This window comes from Bufo gargarizans, chromosome 6 (genome assembly GCF_014858855.1).
Source record: "Bufo gargarizans isolate SCDJY-AF-19 chromosome 6, ASM1485885v1, whole genome shotgun sequence".
In the NCBI taxonomy this organism is placed as follows: Eukaryota; Metazoa; Chordata; class Amphibia; order Anura; family Bufonidae; genus Bufo; species Bufo gargarizans.
Window position 1 is genome coordinate 379,079,667 of NC_058085.1, and position 18,189 is coordinate 379,097,855.

Genomic DNA, 18,189 nt, shown 5'->3' on the forward strand with positions numbered 1-18,189 from the left:
CGTTCTTCTCGTTGTAGGTGACCCGCACCTATCAGACAATGGGGGCATATCCTAGCGATATGCCCCCATTGTATGTGATGGGAATACCCCTTTGAGTTGTCTCAAAAGTTTTCTATATAACATCATTGATTTTACTTTTATTAGCCATTAAAAAGGTATCATGCACCTGCAAGTCTCTTATTATGTTTCACTTAAAGGGGTTGTCCGGTATTTTAAAGTGTACTCACTATTAACAGCTGAATAAAAGGTCCCCCTACACAGTATGTTTTTAGGTATTTTCACCATTTCTACATGGCTCTGACGGTCCCCCATGCATTGTTTACATCTGTGTTTATTTTTCCTACCTTCCTGCCGCACTGCGGTTCCCAGCGCAGACTATCATCTCCACCGTGACTCCGCCCCCTCATTAATATTCCGTGCTCTGCCTCCTTTATTCATAATAAAGCACCCTGCCCGGTGACATCACCGGACCAGAGGGGCGTGGCTCAGTCCAGGTACTTTGAATAATTCATGTGGCTGAGTGTGACGTCACCGGGCTCCCTGCGAAGCGGAAGAGGCTTCGCTCAGCAGAAAGGGACCCGGTACGCCACTGAGTCTTGGAAACACAGCACTTCCGGCTGAGAGTTGGAGATTTGAAAACTGAGCATTAGAAATGTCGGGTAAAGGTAGGACAGGCAACATTTAGGGCATTGTTGTACACCTACTGCAATCTTCCCAATACCAGACAACCCCTTTAATGAGAGCGATAAACCGTTTAACCCCTGTAATGCACAGAATTGCACCTGTAGTGCAGTGAACGGATGGATACCTCCTGAAGTCATCGTCCAGTTCAGGGTTCACACAGGGGATGTATATGGCATTTCCCCGTTTCTTATACTACACACTGGCCTCAAATGACAACCAACAAGGAATTTATTAGGTAAAACCGCCCCCCCCCAAAAAATACATTTTACAGACCGGTAAACTTGGCGCAGCAGGCGTCCCCCACCAATGGGCTGTAATTGTGGTTTTCTGTCTCTTTGCTGCAATAATCAACTATTTCCAGCATCACCTGGTGGAGTTTCTTTACATCGACTGACGGGAAAAAGAGAGATGCAATAAATCAGAACAGATCTGAAGACAGATTTCACAGACACGAAGGTAAATTCTCAGTCAGATAATTAAACAAGATCACATAATTGTTTTGCAATGTTTTTCCTTTGCCTCCGGCTAGCAAGTCTTAGGGCTGTTTCACACGAGCGGATGCCGTGCGTGGCATCCGCTCCGTGAAAGAGTGCCAAGAAATCACTGTGATTTCGTAGTAAAGAGATCACAGAGAGGCACGGAGCATTATCAGTCATGTTAATGCTCCGTGCCTCTGCAGTCTGCATCGGGAAACAGCCCTTATGGTACCCATACAAATTAGTCTAAAGTTCAAATCAGATGATTTCAAACAAAATGAGGATATCGTGAGGACAAGTAATCAATATAGAAAAAAGCACAACCCATTTAGAAGGGTTATCCAGGAAAATATATTTATGACTTATTCTCAGGATAGGTCATCAGTATCAGATCTGCAGGGGTGCGACACCTGGGACCCCCGATGATCAACTGTTAGAAGAAGCCTTGAGCGCTGCAGTCTCTTCCTAGGTCAGTGACGTCACCATACTGCGGTCACATGGCCTAGTTGCAGCGGAGCCCTATTCAAGTCAATGGGGCTGAGCTGCAATACCAAGCACGGCCACTATACGATGTATGGCGCTGTCTTTCAAAAGCTGCCCGGAGCCTTCATTGCTCACCAGAGCTTCGGTGAGGGCAGTGGCTCCGTGAAACAGCTGATCAGCGGGGATCCCAAAACATGAACTATCCTGAGGATAAGTCATCATTATCTTTTCCAGGATAACCCCTTTAAGGATCCGCAATACACAGACACCAGCAATGTGCACTCCACATTTTGCGGACCGCACATCACCGGCTCTCTCGTAGAAAATGCCTTTGCTTGTCCAAAATTGCGGACAAGAATAGGACATGTTCATTTTTTTTTGCGGAACGGAAGTGTGGATCCGCGGATGCGGACAGCACATTCCGGCCCCATTGAAAATGAATGGGTCCGCAGCTGTTCCCGAAATTGCAGAATGGATGCGGACGCATTTTGCGGACGTGTGAATGGACCCTAAAGCTACAGGAACTGCTCAGCCCATGTGGCCATTAGTGTTTCTCAATTACGAGAAACACTATGGAAACCACTGTTGGGAAAAGGTAGAATTAAATGGCGGCCATTTAAATGAATATCCATCCGTGGAATTCACAGGAGTAAAGTCTGTGAGAGCGGGCACAGAGGCGAATCTCTCCCCTCAATGACATCTACATGCACTAACAGGGTACAAAGAAAAGGTCCTCGCATTTAGGGTCCATTTACACATCCGCATCCGTTCCGCAATTTAGCAGGATGGGTGCGGACCCATTCATTTTAACGGGGCCGTAAAAGATGCGGACAGCACACAGTGTTCCGTAGATCTGTTCCGCGGCTTCACAAAAACATAGAGCATGTTCTATTCTTGTCCGCAGACACGGACAATAGGCATTTCTATCATAGTGCTGGCCAGGTGCGGTCCACAAAATGTGGAACGCACATGGCATGCGTTTCTATTTTGTGGATCCGCAATTTGCGGACCGCAAAACACTTGCCGACGTGTGAATGGACCCTAACACAAACCCTTTAGCAGGAAGTTGTTTTTCTGACCTGAAAGTGGTAATCCCATCTTGACCTTTAATGGCTGAGATAAGAATAATCAAAGTAAGCGCCAACCAAGGTTAGGCTACTTTCCCACTAGCATTTTTGCAGGATCCGTCATGGTTCAGCAAAAACGCTTCTTTTCTGATAATACAACCGTCTGCATTCGTTATGAACGGGTCCGGTTGTATCATCTGTAACATAGCCAAGATGGATCTGTCATGAACTCCATTGACAGTCAATGGGGGACGAATCGGTTTTCTATTGTGTCAGAGAAAACTGATCCATCACCATTGACTTGCATTGTCATGACGGATCCGTCTTGCTCCGCAATGAATGGGGACAAAACAGAAGCGTTTTTTCCGGTATTGAGACCTTATGATGGATCTCAATACCGTAAAATATTAATGCTAGTGTGAAAGTAGCCTTACGGAAACATCCGAGCCGGTTGCACTTCACTGTTTTTCTTAATTCCTATAGCAGTGAATGGCAGCCACACGACCAGCCTGACACAGCAAGCTACGCTGTTTCCGGAAACGTGGAAGTTGATTGTGTAGCTTCTATTTACTACTATGGAAGTTATGGAAACATCCAGAGCAGCCCCTCATCCATCTTCATTACCGCACCAACCTCCAGTTTTTTGTTATCTCAGGCAGGAAATGCCCTTTAATTTTCCTTTGAAGAATCACATACACATTAAGGCTGGGTTCACACCTGAGCGTTCGCGATGGAGCGCTCTGTATGCGCGATTGTACGGACGTTTGCAATCGCGCATACAGAGACAAGCGAACGCCCATTGTCGCGCGTTCCCGCTGAAGTCTATGTACGGGAACGAGCGACAAGACGCCCCAAAGAAGCTCATGTACTTCTTGGGGCGTCGGGCGTTTTACAGCGCGATCGTACGCGCTGTAAACCGCTCAGGTGAGAACCATTCCCGAAGGGAATCATTGGTTCTTGCCTGTTGAGCGTTTTACAGCGCGTAGGAACGCGCTGTAAAACGCTCAGGTGTGAACCCAGCCTTAGGGATCCCATAGGCAGTAATTGCGGTCGTACTGATCAAGTGGCGCTGCCTCCGTGCACACTATACATGAGCTATCCTGTGGAAAATTTCTGAAAGACAGCCAGACATTGCAAACCTACAAGGAAGGTTTTATCTTTTCTCACCTCTGTTTTCTTTTGGGAAGACGTAGAACAGGTCTGGACTGATCACCTTCATAACACAGGCAGGTACGGCTTCATTTAGAGGCAAATCCACAGATATCCATGTTTGTGCAATGGAGACCCCTGACAAACAGTAAGAAGCTTTAAGGATGCAAATTCCAAACTGCTCCTCAGGCAAACAGATAACCACAATGCTGCTTAATCCACAGCACATGTGTTATTTTTTAAGTCTGGATCAAATCGGGAATTCCACAGTACATTGGACGCTAATAGACCATTTATTAGGGCTCTGCTGTTAAACTCCAAGCATGCAATAAAAAAACAGGATGGAGCTTGAGTTTTGTTTAAACGGAAATGACTGAATGGCAACTGTCTGCTTTTATAACTACTGTATAAGAGCCCACTCCCCAAAACCAAATATCATGGAGAACTCGGGTCTGCAGACTGTGAACAATGAACCACACAGGCATTCAGACGGCAAGCAATATTTTGCAGAACGGAGGCATGCAAGCAATGAGGTGCTCACTTTATTTACACAGTAAAACTCAGTTTTTGTCTGAAGCACTGGATCATAGGAAACTCCAAACCATCAGAAGTGAAATAACGCGATTTTTGTAAAACTTACCAGTAAAATCTCTGTCTCGCTCTTCATTGGGGGACACAGGAACCGTGGTATAGCTATGTCCTCTAGGAGGCGTTGACACTAGATAAAGCTGTTAGCAGTCTACAGGGAGGGAAAACCACAGACCCATGGAGCAAGCGCCCCCTGCAGGCAACTAAGAACTGCCGCCTGCAAGACCTGCGGTCCAAAGGCGGCGCCCGCCGATGCATAAGTATGCACCTGGCAAAAATTAAGTGAATGTGCGTAAGGAGAACAGTAGCCGCCCTGCACAACTGCGCGGCCGAACCTTGAATCCTCCGAGCCCAAGAGCGCCCACCGCTTCTGGTGGAATGAGCCGTGACACCGAAGGGCGGAACCCTCCAGAACCAGGAGATGCTCTGAAAGAGAGCGCCCCAACCCGGACACCCCTCTGATGGATGTGATAGCCACAAGAAAAAAAAAACACCTTCCAGGACAGGAGTCGGAGGGACGTTTCCCGCAAGGGTTCAAGGGTAGAATTCTGGAGCGCTGAAAGGACTAAGGTCCGCTCCCAAGGCGGTAAAGGAGAACGGTATGGAGGAACCGTATGTGTGGGCCCCGGGTGGGTCAGAGGGCGCGGGAAGGATACACAGTGCCGAACCTTACCCAGCAAAGAACTAATATCCAAGCAAAAACCCAGGACCGCAGGATCCACCCCTGCTAAAGGGAAGCGCTCCATGGAAACGGTAAGTGGTCCACCAATGTCCCCCGAGCCGACAAGGCTTGTGGGGAGACTGAGAAGCTGGCTGATAAACTACAGAGAAAAGAACGCCTGAATGAGGCATGTCCAACCGCAAGCCAAGGAATCAACACATTGGATAGGTAAAAGTAGAGACGATATGAGAATCACCGGCGGTGGAGTTCAGTCAGCGACCGTGTATTGACGATGTAGCAACACTGCTCGATGGAATTTTCGAGCAAACCAAGATTAGAGAGAAAAAACTCCTGCCTCAAGGAGGAAGAATAGAAGGGGTGTTCTGTTCCAGGAACGAAACTCCATCAACAGTCGTGACAGCACCCCCGCTCAGCCTGGCATGGCGAGTCTCGTAGTCTAGCCACAGAATGTGCAGTGAAAAGGCATGACTACATCAGACTGACGTGGCAGTCACTAGTCAAGTCTCAAGAGAGGTAGTTGTAGATACGGGTAGTACACCCAGGACCAACGGGTAGGATTCACCTGTAGAAGGAGAATATGGAAAACGTCACAGCACAACAGTCGGTCCGGAGCAAGACTGGAAGAAAAACCCACAGAACCAATACCCTGCATCAACGTAGATGAGGCGAAGTAGTAACATAGGAGCTACCAAGGTTTGCGGAGTGGCCGTAAACCCTGAGCAAGAGAAGGAAAAAACGGAAGGAAAAAGGGGGAAGGGCGAAGCCCATTCCCCATCTGAGACTGGCAGTACACAGAAGTAGCCACCGGATGATAGCGGCGGTGCCATACTCCGCCTAAGGAGGAGGCCATGCAGCGTACGCCCCCGAATTCGGCGATAGAAGAATCAGTCACCTGACGAAGGCGCCGTGCAGGAGGAGCCAGAGTATGTAATGGCTACTCCAGGACCCCCATACCGTAGGAGCTGCAGCGTGCGTGCCAGCACAAACTGAGGGGCAGAGTAGAGGAATCCGGTAGAAGCCACAGTATCATACCTTAACGCTCCACCTGGGAAGGGCGTTGAACAGGAACAACCGCCAAGCCAGCGTCAGGGTAGAACCCCTACCTGAGGGAATGCCCCACTGCAGCGACTGCGAACGCTAGTACCAGCGTAAAATCCGCACCAGCGGAGAACAGGCTGCAAAGTTAAACCAGAGGAATGGAATAAAGAATATAGTCAGTGTAAGGCCTCGTTCACACTTCAGTGTTTGGTCAGTGATTTCCATCAGTGATTTGTGAGCCAAAACCAGAAGTGGAGCCTCCATATACATTAGGTAGAAGGGAAAGATCTGCTCCTGTTGTATGTTTAGAGCTGCACCTGGTTTTGGCTCACAAATCACTGATGGAAATCACTGACCAAACACTGAAGTGTGAACTAGGCCTTACACTTGACTCGCTGGAACGTACTCATCATATATGTGCAATGGTGTACGCACTACTACTGATGCGGACAATATGACCGACTGGGACAATGGAAGCCCATGGAGATGGGAGTCTCTAGGACACAAGTGATGCTAGTAAACCCCCTGAGAAGACAGAGGAGTTATAATCATGCCCAACACCAGCTGCAAAGGAACACAATGAGGAATAGTCACCGTAACCACTGGCAGCACTCATATAGCACTAGAGTAAGAGTACCGAGCACCGTTGAGTACCGACTCTTGCCACGCCCCCTTATGAAATAAGCGAAGGCATCTAGAGCCGTGGCGCAGTTGAATTGCAGAATCTGAAGATATTCAGTTATTCCCCCGCTAGTGGATCACTTGCAAAAGGGGGTAAGGCAGGCAGGCAGGAAGCACAGTGACGCACAACACTCCGCCTATGGAAGGATAGTGCGACAGTCGGACCATATCCAATGGTGGTGTAATTACCCTACCTATGGAAGGTGGAATGCGTACGGAGTACTTAAGCCAGTGGTAGGGAAAATACCCCACCTAAGAAGGGGGTTAATACCCACGGCGAGAACTAGTGCATATGGCAGTCCTGTACCCTGTGGGAGAGCAATTAGCACAAGAGTAAGGGGGTAATGCACACAGCACACCTTGTAACCAGTGAGAATGTAATCGCTCCACCTATGGAAGGAGCTAATGAATACGGCAGGTACTGAACCCAGCGGAGGTGCAATTCCGCCACCTACAGAAGGAATAATGCACTGAAAACAGTGTTATTGTACTTAGTCCACCTATGGCAGGGGACAATGTATAAGGTCAGAACTGTATCCTGAAGTAGTGCAATTACTCCGCCTAAGGAAGGGGGTAATGCCTACGACAAGTGCTACTGGCCACCGTAGACGCAATCTTAGGAGATTGTTCCGGATTCACGCCAGGGTCTGAATCAGTGATTCCCCCCGCCCCCCCCTCCCTCGGACAGACCCACTCCTGTGAGAGAGGGTGCGCCTGAGCGTGACCTGGGGAGGAAGTGTGGAGATATTCGAGGAGAAGATGACCTGCTCGCTAGTGCGCAGGTCTACGCCTCAGAAACCCGCCCCTAGCAGTTGCAGACTGCGTAGGTAGGGGCTTATCAACAAAACTACCCAGGGGGTGGATTGGGAACAGAGGCCCTGTATAAAATTGAGCCTGCGGAGAATTATAAACCAAACGACCCTAGAGGGTGGATTGGGAAGTTCCAGTTGTCCCCAGGTGGGGAATTATCAACCAAACGGCCCGGAGGGTGGATCAGGAATACTTCAGCTGTCCTCCACGGGAGTTGTGAAGGTGGAGAGCTACCAACCAAACGACCCCGGAGGGTGGATTTGGAATTGCAGAGGTTCTCCGCTGTATTGAGCAGGGGGAGAATTATCAACCAAACGGCCCCGGAGGACGGATTGGGAATCCTGCAGAGGTCCTTCACTGGATTGCGCAGGTGGAGAGCCTCTCCGCTCCCACCCCAGCTTTTGCGCTGGTTCCTGCCCCCGGTTCGCAGCGGGGTGGTCGGGTCCGCATGTTGTGCCCACTGGAGCTGTAGGTCGGCCGGGTGGCAGAGGTAGCAGAGCAGTGAATGCGCCCGCAACTAACTGGGGAGGGGAGTCCACGCCGGGATCGGACAGTGATTCTCCCTTCTCCTTCTCAGCCCCTCTCATACTAACGCGAGACGAGAAGGGGAAAAAAAACGCGTCCGGAACACAGAAGCGGTGCACGGCCGATCGCGCGACAGTGGATGACGGTGGTAGGTGTCTCTGCTGTCTGACCAAGCACGCTCGGTCTCCTGCTTACAGTGCCAATAACCCCCAATATGCGCCCAGTGATTAACGAGGAAAGGCCAGAGAGCGCCAGCATGATTAACTCCCAGAGGAAGTGAACAGAAGCGAGTGTCTCACCACTCAGACACTGGCGGTAGGGATCGACCAATATTGATTTTTTAGGGCTGTTACCAATAATTTGTGAACTTTCAGGCGGATAGCCGATAATTTATACCGATATTCTGGGATTTTTCATTTTTGAAAAAAAAAATAAAAAATTCCTACACAAATCTGCTGAAAATTAATATGTTTATTGTTAACGTGTAGTTTTTTTTTGTAAATCTTTCTTTTTCATTTATACTTAATATTTTGGGGTGTGTGTGTTTTTTTTTTTTTTAACTAACTTTTAACCCCCTTAGGGACTAGAACCCTTGTCCTATTCACCCTGATAGATCTCTACCAGGGCTTCAGTAGCGTCGTGGCTGCCATGGTAACCGATCGTAACCCCAGGATTACACTGCTGGGGCTCCAATCGGAGGAGCAGGGGAGAGGGGATCCTGTGGCCACTGCCACCAATGATTAATACTGGGGTGGGGGACGCACTGCGCCACCAATGATTAATACTGGGGGGCGCACTGCGCCACCAATGATTAATACTGGGGGGCGCACTGCGCCACCAATGATTAATACTGGGGGGCGCACTGCGCCACCAATGATTAATACTGGGGGGCGCACTGCGCCACCAATGATTAATACTGGGGGGCGCACTGCGCCACCAATGATTAATACTGGGGGGCGTACTGCGCCACCAATGATTAATACTGGGGGGCTTGGGGGCGCACTGCAACACCAATCAAGAGAAATCTCTCATTAATTCATATACAGGGAGGCGGGAGCTGGCTGCAGAATCACATAGCCGGCTCCCGACCTCTATGAGCGGTAGCTGCGATCCACGGCACCCAAGGGGTTAACTACCGAGGATCGCAGCTATTGCTCACAGAGGTCGGGAGCCGCTATGTGATCCTGCAGCTCCCGCCTCCTGTATATGAATTAATGAGAGAGTTATCTTCATTGGTGGCGCAGTGTTCACAGCCCCTCCCCTGCTCTTGTCCTTCCCCTCATTGGCGGCAGCAGCAGCACAGGGGGAGGAGACACTGCTCCTTCTCCCCTGTGCTGCTGAGGGAACACGGAGAGCGCTGTCAGCAGCGCTATCTGTGTTCCCAATACGTTATCGGAATATCAGCAAAATACATGCCCAACGAAAATCCTGAATATCGGCCGATAATATCGGTAAAACCGATAATCGGTCGATCCCTAACTGGCGGCACCCCAGCGTTCCCTGGATAGGGTCATAGACTGTCCCTGATAACCAAGAATGGAAGGGGATGGTCAGAGGAGGCAGGGGGAGGTTAAACATACTTACCTAGTCCCGTGTACTCACCTCATTTTCTGTCTTGCTGCCATCTTCACCCCTCCTCTGGTCCAGCAGGATCACCCCTTCAGCTACTGGGACCGTAGTGGCAGGACGCTGGAAAAGGAGGGCTTGGAAGGGTGACCCTTTGGCTGGCGGGATGCAGGGGAGCGAGGCTGCCCTGGTCCACCTTGTCTTCTGTGGGGGAGGCAGCAGTGCGGGTGACCGGCACTGGCGCAACTCGACCCCGGGAGAACAGGGAGGCGAGGCGTCCACTGTTTTCCCATCTGAAAAAGAAGGGAAAAAAAAAACTAAAATAAAAAATCTTCAGGTGATTGCAGAGCAGGGAGGTCTTGCCTCCTATTAACACTAGAAAAAACTGAAGCTCTCTCTGCAGGCTGGAGGGGGTATAGCTGCCAGGGGAGGAGCTTACAGCTTTATCTAGTGTCAGCGCCTCCTAGAGGACATAGCTATACCCACGGTCTCTGTGTCCCCCAATGAGTATGGGCGAGAAATATTAACTGCGCCATTGTCTTCTTGCTTGCCTACAATGATGTTCCCACAATTGCTGATTTAACCCCACCGAAAGCAATGCTGCTTCTATATCCCTAATGATGCCATCAATATGTCCTTCCTAATAAGTGACACTGCAGCTGGTGATATTGATACCACTGACTTGTTAGAAGCAAGCCTGACACCAATGAAGTGACTGCAAAGAGCCTAGTGCTGATGACCTCTCCCTGACCAACTGACATTGCTATGGACCAGCAGTCATTTTGGGCTAATCCTGCACTGGGGAATTATTTCACCTGTGCCAGATTAGGGTAAATTACAGTTAACTGGATTATTGAGCAGCTTAAATCATATCTAATGTGTGCACCTACTATGCTGAACTCCCTTTGGCATCTTATAGGGGTTAGTATCTACAAGTGCCAAGGTCTGATTTAGAACTACAGTTTTCATGGCCTCATTTGAGCAACTGGGATCAACATTTGCTTACCTGGCAGATCCCAACTAGCTGCAGAAGGCCCATTCACAGATTTACCATCAAGTTTCTCCACCTCCCCATGCAAGGATTCATTTGATGGAACAGAATTAGCTACATTTTCTCCTGAAGAAGTCGGTTGGATGAGAGTTGTCAGAGATGAGTTGCTGGACTGGATGTTGCTTGAAGATGATGGAGTAAAATTAAGGAAATTTGGTGTACAATGTTCCACTGGAAAAGCCGCCTGGAGCATATGGTGGGGAGGCACAGGAGGAGGGGAGACACAGGAAGGAGATTCTTTGGGCGTCGCAGATAAACTTGCATGAGGTTTGCTGGGCATCAATGAAGTAGAATTAGGGAACTCCCTAGAAGCAGCCGGGATGGATTTAGTTTGGTGCATTTCGTTCTTAGATGATGGAGACGAGTTACTTGGATGAATTTCCCTGCCCACCGATGCTGAAGCACTGGAGGAACTAAGCTCATTTAAACCCCCCCTATGGGATGAAGGGATAGGGTTTCTAATGAGTGCTTCGTTTTGAATTGGTGAGGTGGATTTACGGTTCTGAGATTGTTTAGGGCTCGATGTTGATGAGTTATTAGAATGAGTTGCTCCGTGTGAGGATGAAGTAGGGTCCATGGCAGCGAAAGGGATGGATTTGGGATAATACACATCCTTCGGAGCACTAATGGAGCGATCTCTCCCATCTGGTTGATCAGAGATAAAGTCTCTACGCAAATTAGGGGAAGAAGGCTCCTTAGATGTCTTAGGTAAGGCAGAGAGTGCATCTCTCAGAATTAATGGAATTGACCGTAAGGGGCGCAACTGTCCGGAAGGAAAACTGCTGCAGTCTACAGGACTTGGTGACTCCATGCGTGTTAGGGCTCCTTCGTTAGAGTTCCAGACAGGAAGTATCTTACTGGTTAGTGATGGATCTTTTGGAGACCTGAGGGCCTTGTTATTATTTACGTCGATCTTCTCCTTTACGGATTTGTCATCTCGGATGGCAGCTTTTATGGCAATTAGTTCATTGGCAATAACTGCACGGCTTTCTTTGGCCACTAGCTCAACAGAATAGCCATCTTTTGTGCGGTCAAGAGCTTTAGCCAGCAGCTTTACTCCTACGACAGATTTCTGGAATGCTTTGGCAGACTCTTCACTCCAGTTTTCTCCAGCTGGCTTTACTCCTGCAAATACACAATTGTTAGAAATGTACACAAGTGCAAGACTGTACCCATGAAACGTAAGGAGTCTGACATCATCTTTAGAAGCCACCCATGTTAAATTTAAGGTGGATTTAGGCTAGGTCTACATGACGACATTTGTTGCGCGATATTTTGTAGCACCAATGTTGCGCGACAATTTTTATAATGGTAGTCTATGGTGTCGCACTGCAACATGTGACATGTGACATGCTGCGACAGCGACAGTCGCAAAAAATCCATTCGAGATGGATTTTTCTGCGACCGTCGCTTCGCAGTCGCATGTTGCACTGCGACACCATAGACTACCATTATAAAAATTGTCGCGCGACATTGGTGCAACAAAATATCACGCAACAAATGTTGCAGTGTAGTTCTGCCCTATCTGTCGCGCGACAAATGTCGTCGTGTAGACCTAACACATCCAGATAATTGGGCAGATTAGCGGGAATGATCGTTTCTGTGAATGCTCATTCACGTCAATCTGCCCATCTAAAGGTGCAGCCGATCACCTGATGAACGAGCGATCCTGTCGTTTGTGCAGGCACATCAATTATCGTTTTAATGCAGCTGTATGAGGAGAAGTGATCCCAATAGCCATTCCTCGTCCTCATACTGTGGAGGTGATCGCTGCCTGTAAATACAGCGTTGACCCCCCACCCCCACCCCACTGAATGAACAGCCGGCCGTTGAGAAGAAAAATTCCTTCCCAACATTCTGTATGTCTAAATCCACCTTTACTTCTGCAATCCATAGGGCGACTTATGTTACTGTAACCCAAGATTGTGTCAGAACGCCTTCAGACCAGCCTCTGGTGTGTGTCAGGTTGACGATTTAAAATTGCCACCTGTATGTGACGTTAGTGATCCTAACAAAGATTCCTTCAGGTAGTTTACTAAAAGGTTGCTTTGAATCACTTACAGCAAACACGTGTCCCTCCAATCCCATTGGCATTGTGGATTTGACATCAGGGGTGGAAAGAAAGCGAGCTGGGTGCTATAGCTGCCAAAGCGGGTACAGTAAATGATGCCCCAAGAGAGCCATACATAGACTGCACCTATTTTACCTGTGCATGAGATACGCCAGATAACCTGCCCACCAAGCACTAGCGTCTCTTCATTCTCTAGGTCACATTAAGTGGGTTCATGGAATCGGGTATGTTTGCTTTTATCACAGCGTCACCACACAGCCCTGGCTAATCCACAATAAGATGTCCTTACTGCTCTCCGTGGCGGACACTGCCATTATTCTATATTCCCTGTGGACTATATGGGCATATGTGTACACGTCCCTTCTGCAGTAAGGAACCTCTGACAGCTCTGTATACTGCAGTACTCACCAGACAAACGACAGCAAATGGCTTGAAATGGGAGTTCTAGAAAGCTGGAGGGTATTTTGCACAATTTATCCACAGACACTTCTTCTTCGTTTCCATAATCCAAAAACTGGACCTTCGCAGAGCCTCCTGGACCAACGTCTTTCACCTGGGCTCTATACCAGTTCCCGTCCCCTATAACAGAGGATGTATAAGTACATTAGCATAGAAAACATATTTTAAAGGAAACCTGTCACCAGGATTTTGTGTATAGAGCTGAGGACATGGGTTGCTAGATCACTGCTAGCACATCTGCAATATCCAGTCCCTATAGCTCTGTGTGCTTTTATTGTGTAAAAAAAAAAACAACTATTTGTTACATATGCAAATTAACCTGAGATGAGTCCTGTCCCTGACTCATCTCAGGGACAGGACTCATCTAAGGTTAATTTGCATATGTATCAAATCTTTTTTTTTTTTACACAATAAAAGCACACAGAGCTATAGGGACTGGATATTGCGGATGTGCTAGCTGTGATCTAGCAGCCTATGTCCTCAGCTCTATACACAAAATCCCGGTGACCGGTTCCCTTTAAATCTGAGCTAACATTTTTCTCCTGGCCTATTATCTAGACTTGATAGGAAACCATGGGGGCATAGTGATAGCAGCCGCCAGAGGACAGAAGTTTGGTTTGCACTGTAGGTCAGGACACAACCTCTCTGAGCGAGCACGTCTTCAGAATCTTTAGTTTTTTTCACTATAGACCCAATCAGTGTCTGCTTCAAATGCAAGCTGGGAAACGTTACATAGTGGGTGTTAGGTACAGAAACAGGCATTTTCGTCATTTTCTCTACTAGCACATTTTCTTTTACTTTTATTGAATGGCTTTTCCCTTCTTGAGGTTTCCCTAGTAATGCTAGGTCCATCTTAAAGGGGTTGTTCCACAAAACATTCTGCAGTTTTCAAACCAGCACCTGGATCTGAATATCTTTGCATGTAATTAAAAAATTTGTAAAGCCACTGAGTTATGCTGTTTGTTTTTTCTTTTGTCTATCTCACTGACTATGACCGTGCATGCTCAGTTTCATCTGCCTGCTGAGTGGCAATAAGGAGAGCTGCAGCATAAAGGACACGTCCCCCTGAGCTGCAGCATAAAGCACACATCCCCCTAAGCTGCAGCATAAAGCACACATCCCCCCGAGCTGCAGCATAAAGCACACATCCCCCCGAGCTGCAGCATAAAGGATACATCCCCCCGAGCTGCAGCATAAAGGATACATCCCCCCGAGCTGCAGCATAAAGGACACTCTTCCCCCCGAGCTGCAGCATAAAGGACACTCTTCCCCCCGAGCTGCAGCATAAAGGACACTCTTCCCCCCGAGCTGCAGCATAAAGGACACTCTTCCCCCCGAGCTGCAGCATAAAGGACACGACCCCCCGAGCTGCAGCATAAAGGACACGACCCCCCGAGCTGCAGCATAAAGGACACGACCCCCTGAGCTGCAGCATAAAGGACACGACCCCCTGAGCTGCAGCATAAAGGACACGACCCCCTGAGCTGCAGCATAAAGGACACGACCCCCTGAGCTGCAGCATAAAGGACACGACCCCCTGAGCTGCAGCATAAAGGACACGACCCCCTGAGCTGCAGCATAAAGGACACGACCCCCTGAGCTGCAGCATAAAGGACACGACCCCCTGAGCTGCAGCATAAAGGACACGACCCCCTGAGCTGCAGCATAAAGGACACGACCCCCTGAGCTGCAGCATAAAGGACACGACCCCCTGAGCTGCAGCGACACTCTCCCTCAGATACCAGCTTGATATAAATTTAGCAGAACAATTTGAGCAATGAATATGGAGATCTCTGGACCCACGTGATGTACAGCACTGGTTCTAGCTTTGTTAGAAAGAGAGTCATGTCTGATTTTAATTTTTTCACTAATCATGGGAAACCCCTTTAAAGAGGACCTTTCATGTGTCCAGACATTATAAACTAAGAATCAGGATACGTAGTGCACCCGCTGTGGCCCTTGTTGTATTCTCCCGCCTGGTATGCCAATTTTAGCTTTGGAGCGATGAGGAGGAGACCAAGTCTTTCTCCCTGGGCGTTCCTTCTCCCTGGCTGTAGCGCTGTCCAATCGCAGCGTAAAGCGTCACAGCCAGGGAGAAAAAAACCTCACCTTCTCCCTGGCTGTGACACTCTCCGCTGCGATTGGACAGCGCTACAGCCAGGGAGAAGGAACGCCCAGGGAGAAAGCCTCGTTCTCCTCCTCATTGCTCCGAAGCTAAAATTAGCATACCAGGCGGGAGAATACAACAAGGGCCACAGCGGGCGGACGGAGCGGAGCCCAGAAAAAATTGTAAGTGCAGTTAGAGCCCTACGTATCCTGATACTTAGTTTATAATGTCTGGACCCATAAAAGATCCTCTTTAAGAACACATGTATCTCTTTCAAGTTTAACAATTTTCTGATTTATTTCTTGTCATAATGTTCCAGGGACAGCCCGAGTCTGCTGGGCTCCAGTTCACTCCTCCGACAGCTATGTTTGCTGAAAGTTTTGCTTTCCTTGTCCTCTCCTATGAGGCAGCTCAGCGCTTACATAGCACTAGCCCTTGCATATGGCCAGATTGCTGAAACGCCCAAAGGCAAGTAGTTGTTCACTTACAATGGACACCTCTTATAATAAAGTTACCAAATCCCATCTCTTACCTGCATAATACGCTCCACAGATCTCTTCCCTCGCTGGGTAATATCCCTCGGATTTATGCTGCATACAATAATGTCCAATGGTTATGTTCAGCTTATTGAGAAGCTGTAAAGCTAGAAAAAAAACATTCCACCAGTTAAAGGAAGGTAAGGAGGGGCAACCGACCACTTACATTAATGTAAGAACTGCACCTGTCTGGTTGTTAATGTGACAGAAGAATTCTCCAGGGTGTTGCAGCATGCACACTACTACTTCCGTCTCTTGTCCCATAGGAAGCGCCGTCCGCCTGAACTGCACAAGATAGTCCTCGAGCTGACTGGCTTCTTCAGCCGCAGGAGACTCACAATTCGGTGTGCTGGGCGCTGCCAGGCCGGCCTCAAGGAGGTGTTTGGAAATGGAGATATTCGGTGTGACAGATTTATCAATCAGCTCTAAAGTTAAGACTCTGTCACAAATGGCCACGACACAGGCGGTCAATTGCTTATTCATAACCAGAGTCTTAAATGCATCTGTAGCTTCTGAGGTCCAGCTGCCCGACTGAGGTTTCACGCCTGCAGAGGAACATGAATAGGGTTAATTCCACCCCTCAATATTAAGTTATCACAAGCCTAGGGCAGGGAAACTTACCTGCCAGACAACACTCCAGAGCTTGGAAAGGTAAGGATAAGAGACTGGGCTCAATACCACGAACTCTTGATATCGGCAAAGTCTCTGTATTTCCAAAATCTAAGTATCTGACGAGCACAGAGTCCTCTGCCAGGTGTCTCAGCACGCTGGATCTGTACCAATTATTGTCCTCTGCAAAAATAAAGACATTTAACAACGTCAACTGATATAATTAACTGCTCAACATCAGGAAACCAGAGAAACTGGAGGAAGCAATTTAACCCATTCAAGGCCTTGTGATTTTCCATTTTTGTTTTTTACTCCCCACCATCCTGGAGCCCTAATTTTTTATTTTTCTGTTCACATATGGGGGCTTGTTTTGAGCTGGACAAGTTGTACATTCTAATGGCAACAATTTATAGGATATGCGGTGTAGTGGGAAGCTGAAAAAACTATTCCAAATGGAATGGAATTAGAAAAAACGCAATTCCACCATAGTTTTATGGGTTTGTTTTTACACCATTCTCTATGAGATAATACTGACCCGTTCCCTTCCTTCTCCGGGTCAGTACGATTACGGTGATTAGAGATGAGCGAATTTCAGGTTATGAAATTTGTTTGCGATTCGTTTACAAGTAAAAGGTGAATTGCCTTATGGATGCCATTACCACGGACCATGACGCAATTCTATGACGAAATGCATAACGGAACACCTTTAGAGGACTCCCCTGCATAATGGAAACGGGACGGATCCGTTTGCAGGCCATAGACTTATATTATGACGGAATGAGAATAACGGTCTCTAAAGGCATTCCGTCATTGAATTGCGTTATGGTCAGTGGTAACGGAATCCATAACGCAATTCACCTTTTACCAGTAAACGAAGAGAGAACGAATTTCAAAATATGAAATTCGCTCATCTCTAACAGTGGTACCACATTTATATAGGTGTACATAGTTTTTACTGTTTACTGCTACTATTTGTACACACTGTATGACAATGATTTTTTATTCAAACTTCTTGGGGAGTTGGAGACGAAAAAACTGCAAATCAGCCATTTTGATTTTTTGTTTCCCCCTTTATGGCATCCACCATATGGTATATATTTTTAACAGTACGGTCATTTAGGGATGCAGTGATGGCAATGATCTTTTTTAACTTTTTTTCCCCACTTTCTCCTCTATGACACTTGAACATGCGATCATTAGATAATTTCTCCTATAGACTGCAATAAATTATGCTCCTATGGAGCCTGCCACAGACAGGGCTCCATAAGAACATAGCTGTGGCAGGCTTCGGAGCATTCTGAAGGCCAGAAGCTGCCATAGCAACCAAAAGACACCCTTGTTCCTGGCGCAGGGGAACTATTTCAGCCCCCGGAGAACTGCGCTCCCAGGGAAAGACCACTCATTAGGCTGTGGTCTCAACTAACCACAGCATCTGAAAAATACATAATAGGCATCAAAGCCAATCATAGACATTGAGTCCAGGTGTCTGCTGTGTAAAGCAGCAGAAACGCAGCAGCTACGGTGCCTGCTTAGCTTCTGAGCGGGCACCATTTTTAAAGACCCGAATAAATGTACAGCGGAATTCAGGAAGGAGTTAGTTTTTTTTT

General features: G+C 47.9%; 1 protein-coding gene across 1 annotated transcript in view; it reads right to left on the bottom strand.

Moving 5' to 3' along the window:
• TDRD1 (tudor domain containing 1) overlaps nt 1–18,189 on the bottom strand; it is a 97,763-nt gene that overhangs the window by 16,947 nt on the left and 62,627 nt on the right. Inside the window, exons 12-18 of the mRNA XM_044299758.1 lie at nt 16,595–16,765; nt 16,159–16,518; nt 15,970–16,080; nt 13,280–13,450; nt 10,756–11,925; nt 3,878–3,997; nt 958–1,074 (exon numbers count right to left, since the gene is read on the bottom strand). Of these exons, the coding sequence (XP_044155693.1) occupies nt 958–1,074; nt 3,878–3,997; nt 10,756–11,925; nt 13,280–13,450; nt 15,970–16,080; nt 16,159–16,518; nt 16,595–16,765 (2,220 nt within the window). The remainder of the gene's footprint in view (nt 1–957; nt 1,075–3,877; nt 3,998–10,755; nt 11,926–13,279; nt 13,451–15,969; nt 16,081–16,158; nt 16,519–16,594; nt 16,766–18,189) is intronic.